Source organism: Protopterus annectens, chromosome 10.part0 (assembly GCF_019279795.1).
Source record: "Protopterus annectens isolate FY-2018-M chromosome 10.part0, PAN1.0, whole genome shotgun sequence".
Lineage (NCBI taxonomy): Eukaryota > Metazoa > Chordata > Ceratodontiformes > Protopteridae > Protopterus > Protopterus annectens.
This window is the reverse complement of record NC_056744.1, coordinates 200,330,614-200,352,551: the sequence shown is the minus strand read 5'-3', so window position 1 is coordinate 200,352,551 and position 21,938 is coordinate 200,330,614. Positions and strand designations below refer to the sequence as shown.

General features: G+C 40.0%; 1 protein-coding gene across 2 annotated transcripts in view; it reads right to left on the bottom strand.

Annotated features, from left to right (window-relative positions):
- Positions 1-21,938, bottom strand: part of COG1 (component of oligomeric golgi complex 1) — an 829,165-nt gene that overhangs the window by 766,280 nt on the left and 40,947 nt on the right. For both annotated transcript variants that reach the window (XM_044085137.1, XM_044085139.1), the window contains exon 3: positions 4,522-4,703. In XM_044085137.1, the coding sequence (XP_043941072.1) occupies positions 4,522-4,703 (182 nt within the window). The remainder of the gene's footprint in view (positions 1-4,521; positions 4,704-21,938) is intronic.

Here is a 21,938-nt window from a genome sequence, read left to right as displayed (position 1 = left end):
TACAGAGACGACACAGTCATAAAATACCAGGATTTGCAGGCAGAAACGAGGGTAATGTGGAAGATGGCTACCCAGAAAGTTCCAACAGTAGTAGGAGCAATGAGTATTATAAAAAAGAATTTACAATCGTACTTGGCTGTGTTACAGATACATGTAACCGAGTTGCAGGAGGAGTCAATACTGGGCACATTGCAGGTGCTGTGAAGAGCACTTCTGGCTAACAAAGACTGATAAAAACAAAAAAAGTACCACTAAAACACAAAACATAAAGACAAACAATATTAATTTCATGAACTTTAATCAAACTTTGATTTTGGAATGGGGTCCATTTCCATTATGTTATTAGAAACCCAAAAGACTTGGAGAAATTAAAAAGTGTAAAATCATACTCTACTTTTTTTCTTGGTGTTTTGAAAACAGGTCATAGAAAACACTTCAAATTTGAACCTGCCATTCAAAGTCTTTATAACGAATCCCACTAACTGCCCTGACTTTCTTCTCCTGGACAAAGTCAAGTGTCTGGGTATCCTAATGTGTACGAAACCTGCATTGCAGCTGTGGTCTGTTCAGTCACAGACGTTTGACAGAATTAACTCCTTGACCATAAAGTCAAACCCCTAGATTCCTTTAAGGATGTGAACAAACACTCTGTTTGCCTTAGGAGCCAATTTGTGTTCTCCATTTAAATTATTCACTGATAAAATTTACAAACAGTCCTAAAATAATTTTCCTGGTTTTTAACTTTTGAGTGGTACTGCCCAAGTCTATATACTAGCCTCTGGCTATCGTGTCTCAGCTACATCACATTGTAAAATCAGCCCAGTTCTTCAGCTTCTTTAAAACTCCTTGCACGTTTACTCCTGCATCCAACACTACTGTCTTGCATTTTGTGTTATTTCAGAAAGTTTAATCACTGTGCGTCATTCTTAAAAAAAGTTAATTCCCTTTTAAATCCCCACTGTTACACTGGATAAAAATACAATGAAGATTACTGGACCTAGAACAGATCACTACTACAGTCTGTTGATTTCCTCTTTCCTGCCATAACATCAATTAAAACCACCATACATGCCCTTCATAATCTGTCAAAGCTTCTACTGCATGTGTGATTTTTTTTTTATTTCATTATTTTAACTACTGAGTTTTATTTCAACATTTCAGAAAATTGGTAGTTCCTGCTGCAGTACTCAAAAGACCCTTTTACAATAGTGACCAGAGAGCATACAGTTGTTATATGCCTTATCCTGGGTCACACACAATATGAATGCAGAAGGTCTCTAGCTTTGCAATCCAGCACCTTAAACACTACATTACACTGCTTTCTGATAGCACAACTCAGAGATTACAAAGCAAGAAATTTATCAACACAGAAAGGTCAGGAAAACAGAGCCCACAGCAAAAGAATAACAAGTCTGTTGTGAACTCGTGGATCCTATCAACCAGTGGCTATTAGAGTTCAACACTAATAGTGGTCCTCAGAAATGCAACAGAGCTACGCAGATAGTGTGCAAAACTAATAGTTTTATGGTGTAAAAGTTGAAACAAGCCTTTGAGGGAGCCAGCTGTAATAATTTTCAAACCTCCACCTCATCTCATTTACTCCTTGAAACTTCATCATCATCATCATCATCTTCTTTCGGCTGTTCCTGTTAGGGGTCGCCACAGCAGATCACCTGTTTCCATTTCTTCCTGTCCTCTGCATCTTGCTCTGTCACACCAACCACCTGCATGTCTTCTCTCACCACATCCATAAACCTTATCTTAGGCCTTCCTCTTTTCCTGTTACCTGGCAGCTTCATCCTTAGCATCTTTTTCCCAATATACTCAGCATCCCTCCTCAGCACATGTCCAAACCAACGTAATCGTACCTCTCTGGCTTTGTCTCCAAACCTTCCAGCCTGGGCTGACCCTCTAATATACTTATTCCTAATCCTGTCCACCCTTGTCACACCCAGTGCAAATCTTAACATCTTTAATTCTGCCACATCCAGCTCAAACTCCTGCCTTTTTGTCAATGCCACTGTCTCCAACCCATATAACATAGCTGGTCTCACTACCATCTTGTAGACCTTCCCTTTCGCTCTTACAGGTACTAGTCTGTCACAAATCACTCCTGACACTCTTCACCCACTCTACCCTGCCTGTACTCTTCTTCTTCACCTCTCTTCCACACTCACCGTTACTCTGAACTATTGACCCCAAGTATTTAAACTCATCCACCTTCGCCACCTCTACTCCTTGCATCCTCACCATTCCTCTATCCTCCCTCTCATTCACACACATATATTCTGTTAGTCCTGCTGACCTTCATTCCTCTTCTCTCTAGAGCATATCTCCACCTCTCCAGAGTCTCCTCTACCTGGTCCCTACTCTCACTACAGAGCACAATGTCATCTGCAAACACCATAGTCCACGGGGACTCCTGTCTGATCTCGTCTGTCAACCTGTCCATCACCATTGCAAGGGCTCAAGAGCTGATCCTTGATGTAACCCCACCTCCACCTTAAACGCATTCGTCACTCCCACCACAGACCTCACTACTGTCACACTACCCTCGTACATATCCTGTACCACTCTTACATACTTCTCTGACACTCCTGACTTCCTCATACAATACCACAACTCCTCTCTAGGCACCCTGTCATATGCTTTCTCTAAGTCTACAAAAACACAATGCAACTCCTTCTGACATTCTCTGTACTTCTCCACAGAGCAAAGATTGCATCTGTAGTGCTCTTTCCCGTCATGAAACCATACTGCTGATCACTAATCATCACATCCCTTCTTAACCTTGCTTCCACTACTCTTTCCCATAACTTCATGCAGTGACTCATCAATTTAATCCCTCTGTAGTTACTACAGCTCTGCACATCACCCTTATTCTTAAAAATCGGTACCAAAACACTTTTTCTCCATTCCTCAGGCATCCTCTCACTTTCCAAGATTTCATTAAACAATCTGGTTAAAAACTCCACTGCCATTTCACCTAAACACCTCCATGCTTCCACAGGTATGTCATCTGGGCCAACAGCCTTTCCATTCTTCATTCTCGTCATAGCTATCCTTACTTCCTCCTTGCTAATCCATTGTACTTCATGATTCACTATCCCTACATCATCCAACCTTCTCTCCCTCTCATTCTCTTCATTCATCAACCCCTCAAAGTATTCTTTCCATCTCCTCAACACACTCTCCTCGCTTGTGAGTATGCTTCCCTCATTATCCTTTATCACCTTTACCTGCTGCACATCTTTCCTAGCTCGGTCCCTCTGTCTAGCCAATCGGTACAGGTCCTTTTCTCCCTCCTTAGTGTCTAGCCTTTCATACAACTCTTCATATGCCTTATCCTTAGCCTTTGCCACCTCTCTCTTTGCCATGCACCTCATCTCCTTATACTCCTGTCTACTTTCTTCATCTCTCTGACAATCCCACTTCTTTGCCAACCTCTTTCTCTGTATACTCTCCTGTACTTCCTCCTTGAAACTTCATACCAGTAAAATGTCAACTATCGCAAGGTAATCATTTCCACAGCCAACAGACAAATAATAGCCACTCCAATTCCTTTCCCTTCTGAACCCCACAGCCAAGACAGAGGTACTGGTAAGCCAGCCACTCAATCTTTCCCCCTCCTGAATTCCAAATACTGAATGTGTTACCTTACCTGGTCACACACACTGTGGACTCATTAAGATGTATAAAAAACAAATTTGTCAAAATTAATATATATAAACAGAATGCAAACAAGTAAAAATTAATGTACTTGGCACAGCAGGTAATGAATTTATCTAACCTGCTCCTGAACTATGTTCTTACTACAGCATCATACAATTTTAAACTGCTAATGTATACACGTTCCTCTAAGCAATCCCAGAAAATGTAAGTACTCACAAGTTTGCTGTGAACTCGTGGATCCTATCAACCAGTGGCTATTGGAGTTCAACACTAATAGTGGTACTCAGAAATGCAACAGAACTACACAGATTTTCTAAACACTGTTGAAGATTACTACTGCTGCAAACAAAGCTACCATGTAAATAATCCTTGAAGATCTTGAGAATCCTTTCAAAGGCCCACTGTTAAAATGAGATCAATCAGAAAGAGTAACCAGAAATACCAAGCTCGGAAAATTAATCACTGCTTTTCTCTTTCACAGCTTTTTATGCAGTTCTGGAGACAGTTAACAATGAATAGGTGCACCATCCAAGAGATACAAAGAGTGTGTGTGTGTGTGTGTGTGTGTGTGGGGGGGGGGGGTGGCAACAGCTACTTAATTGTTCCCTATTGTAAAGAGCATGGTATCTGTAGTATAGTACATAACATGTCTGAACTTCAGTTAAAAGGAGAGAAATAAGTGAGACAAAAATGAAGTAAAAAGATATCTTGTGAATAGAAAACCTCAGGCCACAAAAATGACTCCAACTAAACTCAACAAAATTAGTACTTTGTATTTCCTGGTCCATGCTGCATTCTTCTCATTCAATAAATCTGCTCAAAACACAACAAATAAAAGATGGAACTAACTGTGGTGTGGCTGGTTGAGCAGCTGCTGCACAGCAGCTTTTCTAGCAAGCAGGAAGTCAGCAAGAGCCTGTCTTGGAGAACTGCCCTCCAGCAGCATCATGGAACACAAGCCTTCAGCAATGGCCTGGTCAGAGACGGCTCGTCCTTTTAGCAGTGACTTGCTCTCCTGGAGGATTGTTGACCTGTTGATTAAAAATGAAGTAAATAACAGTTAAATGACAGTATCATGGCAGAAACATCTACATTCTGAATACATATTTGCACACCACACAACTGCAGTTTTATTTTTCTTTGCAATCAATTTACTTTTCAAAGGACTGTACTGAAAATACACCAGCTCATTTTCAACAGAACTCTTTATATGTTGAACATGTAAGGGTAAAACTCATGTGACTTATTCTACACCAGAGAAAGGCTAAATAAATTCAGATCTAACTGTAAAGTCTTTATTCTTACAACAATATCAGAATACTTCCATAGTTGCACACAGAGACAGTGCTGGTCAATCTGTTCTAAAGTGACCTCTGCATCTGGCAAAAGTCAATTCAGTTTCTTTCTTAAGCCTAAACCTGTTACAGTTAAAACTAAACATACCATCAAATACAAACATTAAGACATTTAAATTAACACACAATGAAACACACAACAGCCTAATAAAGTAGGACATACAATCAAGATGAGATCAGGATAAAGTAAATAATAATCATAAGTAATCACAACTTAGCCTTATGGAATTCTTCAGACGGCTCTTTAGTATCTCCAAGGAAGGCATCAGTTTGTGGGGACATGAATTCCACTGATCACAAGCAGAATAAACAAGTACAATCCTGAATACTCCAAATATAACACTAGCATCCATCACCAGCAGTCTTCAAATGTAAGATAATCTTTTGCTCATTATGCCGACTGCCAGACTAAGAATGTTATTTATTTAGCTCAGTGCAGGTCATGTTGCTCTTTTTATGCAGGACAGACCAACTGTCAATTAAAAGATAGGATTTTAAAGCACTTTTCAGCAATACAGTTGGGTGATGCCCATAATGCCTTATGTCAATACATTAAAAGCAATGAAGGGCATGTATTCAATTTTATAGTGTTGCAGGTTGTGAAGTTGAACACTAGGGGGTGCACTGTAAATTTGACTGAATATGTTGTGTCTTTCGGCTTTTCCCGGTTAGGGGTCGCCACAGCGGAACTCCAGTCCGCTAATGACTGGCAGTTGATTGTTACGTGCCGAGTTGCCAGCCCTGATGCACAACCTTCGATGAAGGTACGCCCATTCACGTATGTCTCCACGCAGAAGACGCTCTAGCTGAGAATCGAACCGGATGGCATCTTACTGTGAGGCGACAGCGTTACCACAGCACCACCACCGCGGATCCAAAGCTAAGGGCTTGAATGGTGTTGTACCTCTCAAACCTGCCCTGAAGAGGCAGAGAGGTCACTATTCAGATTCTATTGATTGTTGCTGTTTTTTAAATGCTGACCTTGATGCTTTGTTAATTGTCTGATGAAGGGTTTTACCTGAAAACGCTTATCAGTTTCTGCTGTTTTATTAAAGAAGCTATTATTTTATCTATCAGCCTGGTGGTCCAATGCTTATTATTTGTATTTCTGTGGATTAGCAAACTGGACCTTTGGTGAGGAGAACTTCATGTGCTATTATCTGTTACTTTTTGGTTTGTTGTATTTCCTCACACATGGCTGAAGGACAGACGGAGGATCTTGAACTGGATTATCGTCCTCATCTTTCGGACTCTGGAATGGTTATTGAAAGTAAGGAAATTTACCATATGTGGGCATAACCCTCTCATAAAGATGAACTTAACCTCTACAGCACATAACTCTACTGAGAATGCCTTAAGTGAAAGTGAGGACCTTACGTTCTCTGAATTGGTGACAGCCTTGGGGAATGATTTATACAAATTGAAACCCCTACAATGGCAGAAACTTTACCTTGAGGCTAGTCTCCACCATAAGGTGGTTCCAAGAGGGATTTAGGTTTTGTAAATGTCCACATATGGAGAAGTTTATCTGGAAATGCTAGCACGTTGGCAACAGATTAATTTGGACACTAGTTTTATATACATCTGGCTGATAATTGATGTTTTTACACCACTGGAGAATGAACTCATTCAGTCTGCTGAAAAGAAACAAAGTGAACTGGAAACACAATTTGCTGGTGAAGCTTGATGATCTATTATGTGCTGTTGCTGCTCATGACTTAAAGTTACAGCAGACCAAAACTAAAAAGTTAATGAGTGATTACAGGGACTTTTTGCATGGTATTTTTTTTACCTGGCCTCAGGAGAAACACTCACAACCCGTTCCACATGCTGAGCGTGCACAAACTGCATTCAAACTCGCCTCAAGTGTCAATCAACAGAGGGATGGGGCAGCAGTGGAGGACTTGTTACCTGGATGTAGGAGGGGCCAGGGTGCCGCATCTACTACACAGAATTTGCCCAGTGGGAGTTCGGAACTGCTGGGTTCTGCAGCAGCAGATCCCTCTAATGCTACTGATACTGCTGCAACTAATTCTAAGAGTCTAGGAACTAGACCGAAATCTTCGTTTTCATCATCTTTTGTTTTACAAGGAGAAATGGGTACACAGAGTGCATTTTTGACTGATACCACACGTTTACAAGGCCTGGGAGTTAAGTCTCTTACTGGTTCATCTTTTCTGAAACTCCCGGTTGCAGACAGGAAGAAGTAGGAACAGAAAAGAGCCCATTCACAACAAAGGAGTGTGAAGAGGTGGAAAACGTCATTATAACATGGTGACTGTATCGCTTATGCTACATCTAATGTTTATAATTCATCTCATGTCAGGTTAAGTAAGGAGCAATTACAGATTTTAAACAAGGGTTTAACTTTTGTTCCCAGTGTGGGTTCAAACTTTAGTGAGGTTATGATTGAACTATATTTACTTGACCTTTATACTGTCATCCCAAAAGTCAGCTGTATCCAATATGCTGATGACTCTACTCTGATTTGCTCAGCCACATCTCCAGTAGAGTTATGGTCAGCTACCCAGACCACCTTTAATACAATAGAAAACTGGCTTTCTGAACATCGTCTGATCCTAAATCCCAAAAAAACTAAAATGCTGTTATTTTCACCAACACGTAGGTCTACTGCTTTCACCTTTACCATAAAATCAAATAATGGCACAATAATCTCTCCTGACCCATCTACAAAACTATTAGGTGTCATCATAGACAATAATCTAAAATTTGACCTACATGTTAACCAAACTATCAAAACCATCAATAAAAAACTAGGATCACTTTACAGAATAAAAGCCTTCCTAACCCCTCCAGCTAAAATTGCCATAGCTCGCTCTCACCTTCTTTCAACCCTTCTGTATACATCCCCTCTACTCTCGAATTTAAACAAGACTGTCCTTAACAAACTCTCAATCTGCTACAACCACATTGCCAGGTTTGCCACTGGGCTGCCTTTTAGGACACATCATTGCATCAATCTAAATCAGCTTGGGTGGCTTGAACTACCCAGCCTAATCCAATATAACCAACTGATTATGGCCTATAAAATCCTCTATAATCCGGACAATACTCCTGCACTTAAAAATATTATCACCCCCCATAACAATCCTAGACCGCTTTGATCCTCTAACAAACTACTAATTCAGACTAGCAAAATTAATAACACAGCCGGTGATTCTCTCTTTGCAAACTCTGTAAGTAGATCCTGGAACTCTCTTCCAGCTGATATTACCTTACTTTCTACCTTAGGTCAATTTAAAACTAGACTCAAAACAATATTTGTCACTTAACTGGATATGTCAATGTATCAAGCCTGGCTAACTCTCTCTAGAATGTGTAAAAATCTGTTAACCAGTTTACTATGTAATTTAATTTAATCCTGACTTGTGCTCAGGATTAACTGTAACCTGTGGAACTTGTTTAACTTGCTTACTTATGTAATCTCTGTAAATAGTCTGTTTGTAATATGTAATGCTGGTATTATGTAATGCTGTATTTGCTTACCCTTGGAGCTTTTCTCTCCGGACCTCCGCTGAAAATGGACATGCATCCAGTTGGACTATCCCGGTCAACAAATGTAAAATAAATAAATAAAAATAAATAAAAAATTGGTCGGGGACTGCTGTTAAAGCAAATGTTTGGTGCCACTGATAATGTAATTGGTAACAACACATTATGACAACCTAGTGTTTTTATTCCACCATACAATTCAATAGTTGCCACTTTCTTAAGAACTTATGAGGAAGACATTTTGATGATTTAACATCTAAAGAAGGGCATGTTTATCATAATTTAACAACAAGACAGTGAGATGCTTTGAAATCATTAACGCAAAATGATAGTATTATAATCAAACCTGTAGATAAAGGGTGAGCAGTTGTGGTGATGGACCAGCAATTTTATCATAAGTTCATGGACATGCTAAATGACCATTCAAACCTAAAGGAAACTCTCTCCCCTAAAGGTTACCATTTTGGTAGGTAAAGTGAAATGTGAGTTAACTACACACAAATTGAATGGTCTCATCAATGAGGATGTATATAAATTTGTGTTAATAGATCACTCAGTGGTACCTGTGTTTAAGGCACTACCTAAGTGTTAGAAAAATATGTATTAATGTGTGTATGCTTAATGCCAATTAATAATCAAGTATTTTAATACGCTTTTCATTCTATTTTTCATGCACTGTTATTTTATACAAATTGAGTTTCATATGAGACTGAAAAAGATGCTTTTTGAAAACTGCAGTATGCCTTCAGAAACTTGCAAGTTGCCCTCTGACCTAGTAATTGCTAGCACAGCAATATTCATGTTTATGCCTTGTGGAAATGTACTTGAGAAGCAGGTGTTTATCTGCTAGGTCAGAAGTGGATGAATGAACAATGTTTTATGTTATAAATGTAATGATTTCAGACAAACAGCTCTGTCCAGAGGAGCGGAACCTCTGCAGCTGTAGTAATTTAGAGATAAAGTAGACAAAGGATTATTAGAGAAATGAACTGCTAGCATTGTGCTTGATTTAGCCATAGTATCTTGAATGTAACATAACATGTATCTAACTGAGAGTAACCAAAGCCATGCTGTTTTCCTCAGGAAGTTTCACATAAAAATTGATAAATCAGCAGAAATTCATGGGAAACATGGTCAGCAGATGATGATGAAAAAGGTGGTAATCTGTCACGTCAGCATGGTAGGACATAACTAGTTTAAGAATGTATAAAAATGAAAGTATTTCCTGTTTCTGGTTAGACAAACTCTGTATTAGCACGTTTTTGTCTCCTTGCTGCAAGATTAAAGTGCCTTAACCTGAACCTACCGTGTTTTGATAATTTTTAAAGTATATTTTTCCTTTGACAGTTTGGTCCTTTGGACCGGAAAGTACCTCTCGCTCTAGGCCTAGGTCAGAATTGGGCCTGGTTGCATGCATCCGCGCGGAGAAGAGGCCAAATCGGCTCTTCTGCTTTGAAAGACCTCCGACTGAATTGTCGTTCGAAAGAGGCCAGCCACTGTTTCTGATCTGGGATTGGGACGAGGGAAATCAGTGCACAAAAAGTTCCCGAGACCCGCCCCTAACTGAAGTATATGCAATTACAGCTTGCCGATAATGTTAAGTACTACACCAAATGGGTTGATAACTATAAATTCGAGGGTAATTTAGATAAACTTGCACTCATGAAACTTGTTAAACAGTTGAAAATAGACGCGAAAGGTCAACTAAAAAAGCAAAGACAATTAGGAGTTCCTCAGGCACATAGGTGGCTTGAGGAAGCAAATCGCAGAGAGCAGAGAATTAAAAATTCAAAGACATTGTTCTTAGACAAAGAAGACAATAACTTGGTAATAGCAACGGCTCCTCCGCCACCCCCTCCGCTTCCGTTACCAGAATATGAAGCAAGTGGACAAGCTGATCCACCCCCGCTATACCCAGTTGTTCCTGCAAAATCACAAACGTTTGTCAGGGATCCTATCGAGACCAGGTCTCGAACACGCGACTTGAGGAGGGAGATTGAATTAAATGAATTAAATAGAAAATCACAGGCTATGAGTGAAGAAGAGATATGTCCGCTCATAGAAGTACCGAATCCTCAGGCAGGACAGGATCCAACTCTTTTAGTTTATAGACAGTGGACACCGGAAGATATCCGGAAAGCCACGGAGAGAATTCCCCACCCAAAAGTGAATTTTAGAAAATTTTTAGAAGACTTACAGGGTATGAGATTAAGTTACCATTTAAATGGAGAGGAAGTAGAAAAAGTAGTTAGACAGATTGTGGGTCCAGACTGGCACATGATCAGTGGCAACTGGAATCCTCGTGACGCACAACTTAGACCACTCCCACATACTAATGCAGAACTGGATGGCAGAGTAAAAGGTCTGACAGACCGAATCTCTGAAAAGTGGAAGCCTAGGGCTGATTGGACTTGCATTAATCAATGCATTCAACAGGAAGGTGAAACGGTTGATAGATATTATGCTAGACTGTTAGAGTGTTTTAATAATCACTGCGGAATGCAGATACCAGAAAACCACACACAAGATTTCTCATATGAACAACAGTTAAACAATGCATTCTTGAAGGGTAGTATAACTCCCATTAGCAGCTTTATTACAAAGCATATGGTAGGTCATCGAACAAGTAGACTACAGCCATTACTTGAATATGCTAGACATGCAGAAAGACATTTTAATAGTAAAAAGAAGAAGAAAACTCAAGTATTATCAGCAGAAGATGGGTCAGAAGTATTTGTAGTACAAACTGGGAAAAAGGGTAAGAAAAATACCCAGGGAAATAAACAATCTGATAAACGATCAGATTTCGAAGAAAGGAAGAAAAAGGGTGAGTGTTTTAAGTGCGGGAAAAAAGGACATTTAGCAAGGGATTGCAGGCTAAACAAGAAGGTGACTTCGGAAAATAAGGAGGATGAGGAATGACTATATGATAGTCAGGAATCATTGAATGAGAATAAGCAGGAAAAGGTAAGTGCAAATATGACAGCAGGAGTAGAGGATGTGACACAAGGAGTAGGGGATGTATATGAATTCGCAGACATTGAAGAAGATGAAATTTTAGACCTAGCTCTATTGAGCTTAGAGCTTTCTTAGCAGACACGAAACCGGAAGTGACGCTTCTGGTAGAGGGGAGGGAAGTTAAATTTCTGTGCGACTCAGGGGCTTCACGGACCCTGATACACCCTTCCAAGTTACCGGAAGATTCAGAATCACCAGATTATATACTAGTGAAAGCAGCTAATGGACAGCTGTATCGGGAGCCACTCTCCCATGACATAGCAATAACAGATCCCATTTCAGGAATGACCCAGAAAAGTAAAATAGTAGTTTCTGCAAAATGCCCAGTAAATCTTTTGGGTAGATACTTGATGCAGATGTTTGGCATAGCCATAGTTCCAACCATGCAGGGTATGGAGGCACAGCGACAAATGGATACTTTTGTGGTGCAACCGGAGGGTGAAACATATTATTGGTACAGCCAGGACTTGGTCCAGAGGCAGTAACCGAAGAACTGATGAACGTAGCCATCAGTAAGTCCCCCTCCCTCGACACTGACAAACAGCATTTGTTGCATTGTACTTTATATTACTGTAATAGACCAGGACATGATAAAGATTATGAACAGGAATTGTTTCAGAACCATGCAAACAGGCTAGTATTGCGAAGTTTGTACTGGGATGCAGAGGGGAACAGTGTAGCAAGCTGTTCATTGCCCCAGGAATTTTTAGCACTTTATAAATCTAATCGACTACCACATGTTAGTTTAACTAAGATTAAAAATTTGAAATGGGCAGACTTAGGTGAAAATCACAAGGTGGGAAAAGCAGACAGAATTAGAGCTCTCTGAACAAGGAGTACAGAAACAGAAATTGAATTGGATTACACAGACACACCCAGCTGTGCACTCACAGGCTAGTGAGAATAGCTGAGTATTACTCTTATTGGAAAAAGAGGAAAAAGCCTTGCGAGACATACCAGATATTCTCTGGTCAGCAGGGAAATCAGATGTAGGACTTATACAAACAGCAGGACCAGTTACCATAACGCCAAAGTCAGCATTTAGACCCCAGAAAAGACAGTATCCCTTGAGAAAGGATGCAGAGATAGGAATCAAGCCTATTATAGCAGCCTTACTTAAGGAAGGAGTCTTAACAGAATCTCCTGATTCCCCATGTAATACACCTTTATTTCCTGTCAGGAAAGCAAATGGGGAATGGCGTATGGTCCAAGATTTGCAAGCTGTAAATAATGCAGTTATACCCAGGGCACCAACGGTGCCAGATCCACACACCTTACTGAATGATTTGAAGCCAGAGCAAAAATATTTTTCTGTGGTAGACATTAGTAATGCATTTTTCTCAATACCAATACACTCTGACAGCCAATATTGGTTTGCATTTACATTTCAGGGTAAGCGGTACACATATACAAGATTACCACAGGGATATTGTGAAAGTCCAACAATATTTGCACAGGAAATGGCAAGCAACCTGGCATGATTTATCCCACCGAAAGGTAGTCAGATTCTACTTTATGTAGATGACATTCTGCTGGCAGCCCCCACCCAGCAAGAATGCAAAAAGGACAAGGTAGCTTTATTACAATTTTTAGCTACTCAAGGTCACAAAGTAAACAAAGACAAGTTACAGCTTTGGAGAAAACAAGTTAAGTACTTGGGCTATGTAATATACAAGGAAGGTAGAATATTAGATGAAGATAGAAAAACAGCAATTTTACAAGCACCTAGACCAACTACCAAGAAGGAAATGATGTCCTTCCTGGGAACTACTAATTTTTGTCGGAGTTGGATACCGAACTATGCTTTGGAATCTGCTCCGCTGGCCGATTTAATATTTAAGAAGCCGATGGCAGCACAGGATTTATTACAATGGGCACCAGAAGCAGCTTTCTGTAAGCTAAAACAACTGATAGCATCATCCTTAGTTCTAGGATTACCAAACTATCACAAGCAGTTTATTCAAACTGTAGACTGTAAGCAAGGTTATATGACATTAGTATTGACACAGCAACATGGGGACAAACAACGCCCCATAGCTTACTATTCATCACAGTTAGACCCAGTGGCGCGATCCCTGCCCCACTGTGTGCAAGCAGTAGTTGCAGCTGCAATGGCAGTGCAGGCTTCGGCCTCAGTAGTACTATTCCACCCTCTCACATTGAGAGTGCCTCATGCAGTCGCAATTATTTTACTGCAAGAAAAAGTAGCATATCTTTCTCCAGCTAGGCATCTTTCCTGTATGACCATACTATTGAGCCAACCTCATATGACAATTGAATGATGCACAACTTTGAATCCGTCAACTTTGCTTCCAACCCCTGCAGATGGCAAACCAAACTGCTGCCTGCAGGAGATTGAGCAAAAGACACTACCTAGACAAGACCTTACGGATGTTCCCTTGGATGATGCCGAGGTGACATACTATGTGGACGGCTCATGCAGGAGGGGTCCTATAGGACAGAACCTAGTGGGGTATGCAGTCGTTTCTGATACTGAAACTTTAGAAGCAAAATCTTTACCACACAACTTATCTGCACAAGCGGCAGAATTGATTGTCTTGACAAGGGCATGTACCTTAGCAGAAGGTAAGAATGTGAACATTTATACTGACAGTCAGTATGCTTTTTCTACTGTACATGTTTTTGCGCAGCAGTAGAAAAATAGAGGAATGATATCATCTACTGGTAAACCGATCAATTATGCGCAATTTATTTTAGACTTGTTAGATTCAATTCAGTTACGTAAAAAAGTAGCTATTTGCAAATGCGTAGCTCATACGAAACAACAGGACAAGATTTCAAAAGGTAATGCACGGGCTGATACAGCTGCGAAGCAGGCAGCTTCAGACACAGAAACTTTTCATTTGAGTGAGGAATTACAACCCTCTGAGATTTTAGATTTAGAAATGTTAAAAACAATGCAGACACTTACTACAAATATAGAAAAACATGAGTGGATAAAATGAGGAGCAATCCTCGAAAAGGGACTGTACATCTCCAAGGAGAAGAAACCGATTTTGCCATCTAATTTGTTTAGATATGCAGCGTTGTTGAGCCATGGGCAGAGCCATGTCTCAACAGGGGAGATGGTACAGTTAGTGAATCGAGTATTTACAACCTATGGATTTACCAATTATACAAAAAATGTTTGTGCAGCATGCCATGTTTGTAATAAGCATCATGCACAAGGGGCGTTGTAGCCTAAGCAAGGGAATTTTCCTACACCACCGTATCCGTTCCATACTATTTGTATGGATTTCATAGAATTGAATAAATGTGAAAATAAGAAGTATTGCCTTGTTATTGTAGACATGTTTTCCAAATGGGTAGAAGCATTTCCAACTAAAAATCCAGATGCAGCTACTGTTGCAAAGGTCCTTGTTAAAGAGATTATACCCAGATTTGGTATTACGGAAAAGATTCATAGTGATAACGGGACACATTTTGTGAACCAAACGATTCAGCAACTTAGTCGCTATTTTGCGATATCGTTAAAGAACCACTGCGCTTATCACCCCCAATCTGCTGGGCTAGTAGAGAGGCATAATGGGGTGCTGAAGAATAAACTTAGGAAGTTGATAGCAGAAACACAGAAAAACTGGGTGCACTGTTTGCCTTTAGCACTGTTGAGTATGAGAACTGTTCCAAATGCAAAGGGATTAACTCCTTTTGAAACTTTGTTTGGGAGGGCATATTATACACCTCAGTGGAAACCTCATGTCTGCAGAGCAGGAGGCTGACAGTTCACTTGCAGGGTATATGAGGCAATTTTTGAATAACAAACTTTTGCAGTTAAATTCTGTTTCAGATAAAGAGCAACCGAAATCGGAAGCACCAGTAGCCCCAGGCACCTGGGTCTGGGTGAAGATTGTGAAGCGAAAGAATTGGAGTTCTCCGAAGTGGGAAGGTCCGTACTAGGTACTACTGTCGACACCCACTGCAGTCAAGATCGCAGAACGAGCTTCCTGGATTCATTTGACGCACTGTAAACTGGTTAAAAACTTTGAACTGGACAAAAACTTTGTTACTGTTGCACAACAAGAACAAAATGGCCAGGTACAGAGTGAGTAGAGACATTGAGCAACCTCAGAAAACTTGTATGATCGTTTTTATTGCAATATTGATCACACTGTTCTTTTTGTTGTGGCCATTCTTTTTTCCTGCCACAAAGGTTGAACTAATTAGATGTCATGAACCAAACAGACTGGCATCCGAACTTTAACACTTATCAGGCAATTACACGTGTGTACGCAGAGACTTTTAATGTTTCGAACTGCTGGGTCTGTACGGCCATACCAACAGCATACGGGGGTTTATTAATGACTGCTATCCCCCTAGGGGTCAATGAGACCTGGGAAAATCTGTTTTTTGACACAGTTGCTATTAAAGCACATGATAAAGTAGCACTGTATTTGCCTGTGACACAAAAAGGAATTGTATGTTTTTACAAAAATGATACCATCCAAGTGGGATGGAGTAAGTGTAACGTTACAGTACAGTATAAATGTTATAGAAAACCAAATGATTTGAGTGGATCTTGTAGTACAGATTATGACTGATTTTTGAAATCTATGCATAAGATTATTGATCAGGTACAACGTAATCCTGTACTTTTTAAACAGTTATCTGTAATAGATAGGAAAATGTTTCATGCAGGGCAGTCATTTCGTAACAGACTAATAACTAAGGTAGAAGACTGTTATTTTGTGTGTGGTAAAAAAGCATATAAATGGTTACCTGAGAATTGGTCTGGCAGTTGTTTTTTGGGGTACCTGGTCCCGGCCATCCGGCACACTGCAGTTTTGCCTCAGGGAAGTATTCGAAATACCAGAGATGTAACCAAAAAGACTGTTAAGAAACCTGAGAATCCAGTAGGGCGGATCGAAGCAGGCTGGAAAGACCATCATGATGTGGGAACCAAACTAACGCACATGGACTTGAGTGATGCTGTCATATCCTGGGCAGGTATATTACCTGCATATGGTGCAGTTAAATCAATATGGGAGCTGCGAAAACTGTCGAAACTTCTCGAAGTAATGAGTAATGCGACTTTTTCTGCTCTTGAACGGATAACTGATGAACTGAATGCTATGGGAACTGTAGTGCTTCAAAACCGAATGGCTCTTGACTTCACCCTAGCGGCGAGGGGTGGATCGTGCGCTTTAATCAAAGAAGAATGCTGTGCGTTTATTCCTGATCACCAGCATGAAATTAATGACCATCTCGAGGTGATTCAGCAAGTGTCGGCCATGACCAAGCCAGGCCCAAACCCACTAACAGATTTTTTCCAGAATGCCTTTGGGGGGTGGGGCTCCATTTTTATGAACATATTGATTGCTATTGGGGTAGGATTACTCCTAATAGGAGTTTGTATTTGTTGTGGAATCCCCTGCATGAAGAGATTAAAGAATTCATAGATATATCCGTATCTGAGACTATGTATCAAAGTACTGAATTTGAAGAGCTGCTAGAATGCAAAACACTTTCATAAAAGTTTAAACTGAATTACTTTCTTAACTGCAAATCCTGAGTGGAAGAGGTTAGGAAAAGAAGCAAACTGTTTATTCTTTTTTGAAAATAGAATAAAAAAGTATTAACAGGAGGGAAATATGTATTAATGTGTGTATGCTTAATGCCAATTAATAATCAAGTATTTTAATATGCTTTTCATTCTATTTTTCATGCACTGTATTTTATACAAATTGAGTTTCATATGAGACTGAAAAAGATGCTTTTTGAAAACTGCAGTATGCCTTCAGAAACTTGCAAGTTGCCCTCTGACCTAGTAATTGCTAGCACAGCAATATTCATGTTTATGCTTTGTGGAAATGTACTTGAGAAGCAGGTGTTTATCTGCTAGGTCAGAAGCGAATGAATGAACAATGTCTTATGTTATAAATGTAATGATTTCAGACAAACAGCTCTGTCCAGAGGAGCGGAACCTCTGCAGCTGTAGTAATTTAGAGATAAAGTAAACAAAGGATTATTAGAGAAATGAACTGCTAGCATTGTGCTTGATTTAGCCGTAGTATCTTGAATGTAACATAACATGTATCTAACTGAGAGTAACCAAGGACATGTTGTTTTCCTCAGGAAGTTTCACATAAAAATTGATAAATCAGCAGAAATTAAAGGGAAAGATGGTCAGCAGATGATGATGAAAAAGGTGGTAATCTGTTACGTCAGCATGGTAGGACATAACTAGTTTAAGAATGTATAAAAATGAAAGTATTTCCTGTTTCTGGTTAGACAAACTCTGTATTAGCACGTTTTTGTCTCCTTGCTGCAAGATTAAAGTGCCTTAACCTGAACCTACCATGTTTTGATCATTTTTAAAGTATATTTTTCCTTTGACACTAAGATGCACAAGGACCCCACTAATCCACCCCTTTGACCCATAGTGTTGAGCAGAGGGTGGGTGACGGAGAATGCTTCTATTTGGGTAAAATCGAAATTAAAGTCAGTGACAGCCTCCATACCCAGGATCGTGAAGGATACTGCCCATTTTATATCTTCCCTGCATGCTTATACTCAGACTGAGCCCAACATTGGCAACCATCTTTTTGTCACTTTAGATATAAATAATTTATTTACTGTGATCTCTGAAGAATATGGCTTAGTTTCCATACAGTCCTTGTTAAGCTGTAATGGAGTATTAGATGACACTACCGGGATGACCTTAGGCATTTTGTTTTGGCTTATATTGCAGAATAACATCTTTTTATACTCTGGTTGCCATTATCAACAGAAAAAGGGTATAGCGATGGGGATGCCTTGTGTGAACTCCTGCGCTAGCCTGGTTTCAGCATTTTGGGAAAATGAGGTTATTTATGAACATGCATGGAAGGCACACTTGGGTTACTATGTAAGGTTTGTGGATGACGTGTTTATTTTGTGGAGGGGCACACAGGATGAACTACATTCATTTATTCTCCATCTAGAATCTACTACATGTTTTCTAAGATTTAGTATGTCTTGTTCAGATTTTTGAGATTGATTATTTGGATGTGCGACTGAAGAGAGGGTCTGATGGCACCATTCAGACTTCTATGTACAGGAAGGACCGTTGGATGAATAATTATTTATCTTTTGATAACATGCATTCTAGGCATTTATTAAAAATGTGGTAAAAAGTAAGGCGTATACAACATCTAGATTATGTACAGAAAAAGAACAATTTAATAAGTAGTCTAATCAGTTGGTCACCAATTTTGTTAATACAGGTTATAACCAGAAGACTGTTCAGATGGCTGTTGAGGCCAACAGGAGGGAGAGACCCACAAAAGCGAAACCCTGATTCTCAGATGTTACATTGGGACAACAGGCCTCCAGGGGTAGGGACACACAAGCAGACGTGCCACGTGTGGTTTTAAGGTATAGTAATAATATAAGGGGTGTATGCCAGATCATACGCAACAACTGGAAAATGTTGTTAACTGATGATAAACTTAGAAATGTTATACAGACAAATCCTTCTTTCAGTTTTAGGCGTAATAATAATTTGAAGGATTTATTAAGTAGAGACAAAGATATGGTAATGAAGTCTTCTATGACAATTTCCCATCGATGGATGGGTACTTTTCCATGCAAACATTGTAAGGCTTGTACTTACATTATGAGGCAAAACTTTTTTTATACACCCCAACACTAATGTAAGACAATTTTTACTCATTCTGCTGACTGCCAGACTAAGAATGTTATTTATTTAGCTCAGTGCAGGTCATGTTGCTTTTTTTATGTAGGAAAGACCAACTGTCAATTAAAAGACAAGATTTTAAAGCATTTTTCAGCAATACATTTTAGTGATGCCAAAAGCAATGAAGGACATGTATTAAATTTTATGGTGTTGCAGGTTGCGGAGTTGAACTCTGGGGGGGGTAACATTGTAAATTTGACTGAACATAATGAAGCTAAATGGATTACTGAGCTAAGGGCGGACAAGGCTCCTGGCTTGAATGGTGTTGTACCTCTCAAACCAGCCCTGAAAAGGCAGACAGTTCACTACTGAACTGGTGGTCTGGTGCTTTTTATTTGGACAGTCTTCAAATGGATGAGCAAAGAAGCCAAAATTGCTTACAGGGTAGCAGCTTCTCTAATATTTAAGTGTAAAACTTCCCATCAATAACCAAGGCCAAATACTTTTAATTCAAAGAAATAGGTCACTGACTGCTAGTGGAAATGTTGTAGAACTAGTACTTTATTGGCAAACTGTAATATTGCATTGAGTTAGATCATTACATTCTGCACTACTTGCAAACAACCTCTGCACCAACTACTTAGCTCCAGGTAAAGTGCACTGTAATAACCCAAAATGACAAGACCAAATCATGTGCACGTGAAGGGAGATACTCTTCTGATACAAGATTCTTTACTTAGGAAATATGCTCTAGGTGGATGCAAAGAAGACTTGATAACAGATGTCATTTGCAAGACTTGCTTTTTATGTGGCAGATTATCAAGATTAATGCCCAGATTTTACACTCCATACACCCAAAAGATAACAGTGGCAAAGAATGATGCTGCAGTGTGTCTCAAGATGTTATGAAAACTACAAAAGGCCACATCATTGATCTTAATGGGCTGAACAAATTAAGAATGGACTGCAGACATGTTCCTGAAGGAGCATATACACTGAACAACAAGGCAGTCCAGGATGCAGCTAGGAATTGCATGACGATAGACAAAGACCTGAGAAAAACCAATTCCTCTAAACAGCCCTGAAAATTAACACACACTACCAGAAGACTACAGCTATCTATCCCATTTACTGCACAAGTCTCACTAGGCTAGTAGCTTCTTTACATGGGAGACCAGACCTGGTATTTATACTACTGGGGTTAATTTGACCAGGGCATTGAGAAAATTCCCCTACCCTTTTTTTTGATAGTTGCTGTGGGATCTTTTATATCCGTATGACCTACCACCAACTCAGGCAGGTGGGGCCAATGTTTAACGTCATTTCCTGTCTTTTCCAGCCCCCTGCTATAAAGCACGCTTTGGCGGGCTTTTCTGGCTATAGAGAACTCAGCACAGCTCCTCGTGGTGTCCAGCAGAGTTCCTAGAGCAGCAGAGACCAGAAAAGACAAACTTTCCAGATTCTAAGTATTTTTTTCTGCATTTTCGACTTTTTAAGCCTTCGATTGCTATTTCTGCCTGTTTTATTCTGTTATTACCTGTTTTTACTGTTTTTAATAGCTTGAATTGTTTGTTGCACTTGCTTGTTTAAGTTTTGCTTAAAAGTTAAACAACAGGCTAATACACTCAAGTGTACTAGCTTTTGATAGCAATTAGTCGAAAAACACAGCATTTATTGTATTTTCTGCCTATCTGAAAAAAAACTTGAAAAAAAAAAAAAAAAATACTCTTGTTTTCCATACTTTCCTAATAGTTTGTTCCAGTGATCAGATTTGCTGATCCCTGGGCTTTGTCTTGGTTCCTGTGTTTCTCCATTTTCCTTGTTTGGTCAAGGGGTAGTTTCTTTACTCACTAGTGGGAGTAGGGAGTACTGAGCTGCCTGTTTGTCCTCAGAGGAGTGGTTTAAGGCAGTAACTTGTAGTCTATTGGCCATTTTGGGTCATTTCCTGTCTTTTCCAGCCCCCTGCTAGAAAGCACGCTTTAGCGCGGAGTTGCTACCGTTGCACACTAGGGCAGTGCCGGTTAAGCAGGTTTAAACTATTAGGGCTACCTAAAGTTCACTCTTCAAATTTTCCCTTAAAACTACCTTCCTCGAACTATACTACTGATCTAATTAGCGTATCCTATAACTAAAAAGATCATCTCTACTTGACTCCAAGTAGACTATTCTCTATCTGTTAAACCTAGCACTTGCTCCTACAGTACTTATTACCTTGATACGGCACTCTTATAGATAGCACCCCAAAAAGGCAAACCCCCATTTCTCGGTCACCCACGTCCCCCGGAATCTCTTTTAAAGTTTTTGTCTAGTCCTTCTAGCATGTCGAGGGATCAGTTGCTAGTGTCCTCTCCTGCTCAGCTGGTGAACCTGGGAATATTGAGGCAATGTTACAATTGCCTCATGTACACAGACAACCCTCTCCTCCTCCCACAAAACACAAATACATGCGAGAGATGCAACTATACGGCCAAACTGGAGGCTGAGCTCTCTCAACATAGGACTGGCAAGACCAGTCAGGAGGAGAAGGTTACCACACACACTATAGACCCAGTCTCACACAGTACCATCACAACCTCAAATCATACACATAAACACACAAAGACATACTCGGAGGCTCTGATCAAAAATCTACCAAAACAGCAGAGGCCACCAAAGCAGACACCCAAACATCCACCACCTCAGAACACAACACCTGCAACACATAGACCTCACAGTCAGAGTGTCAAACAGTCACAGCCCTTAAG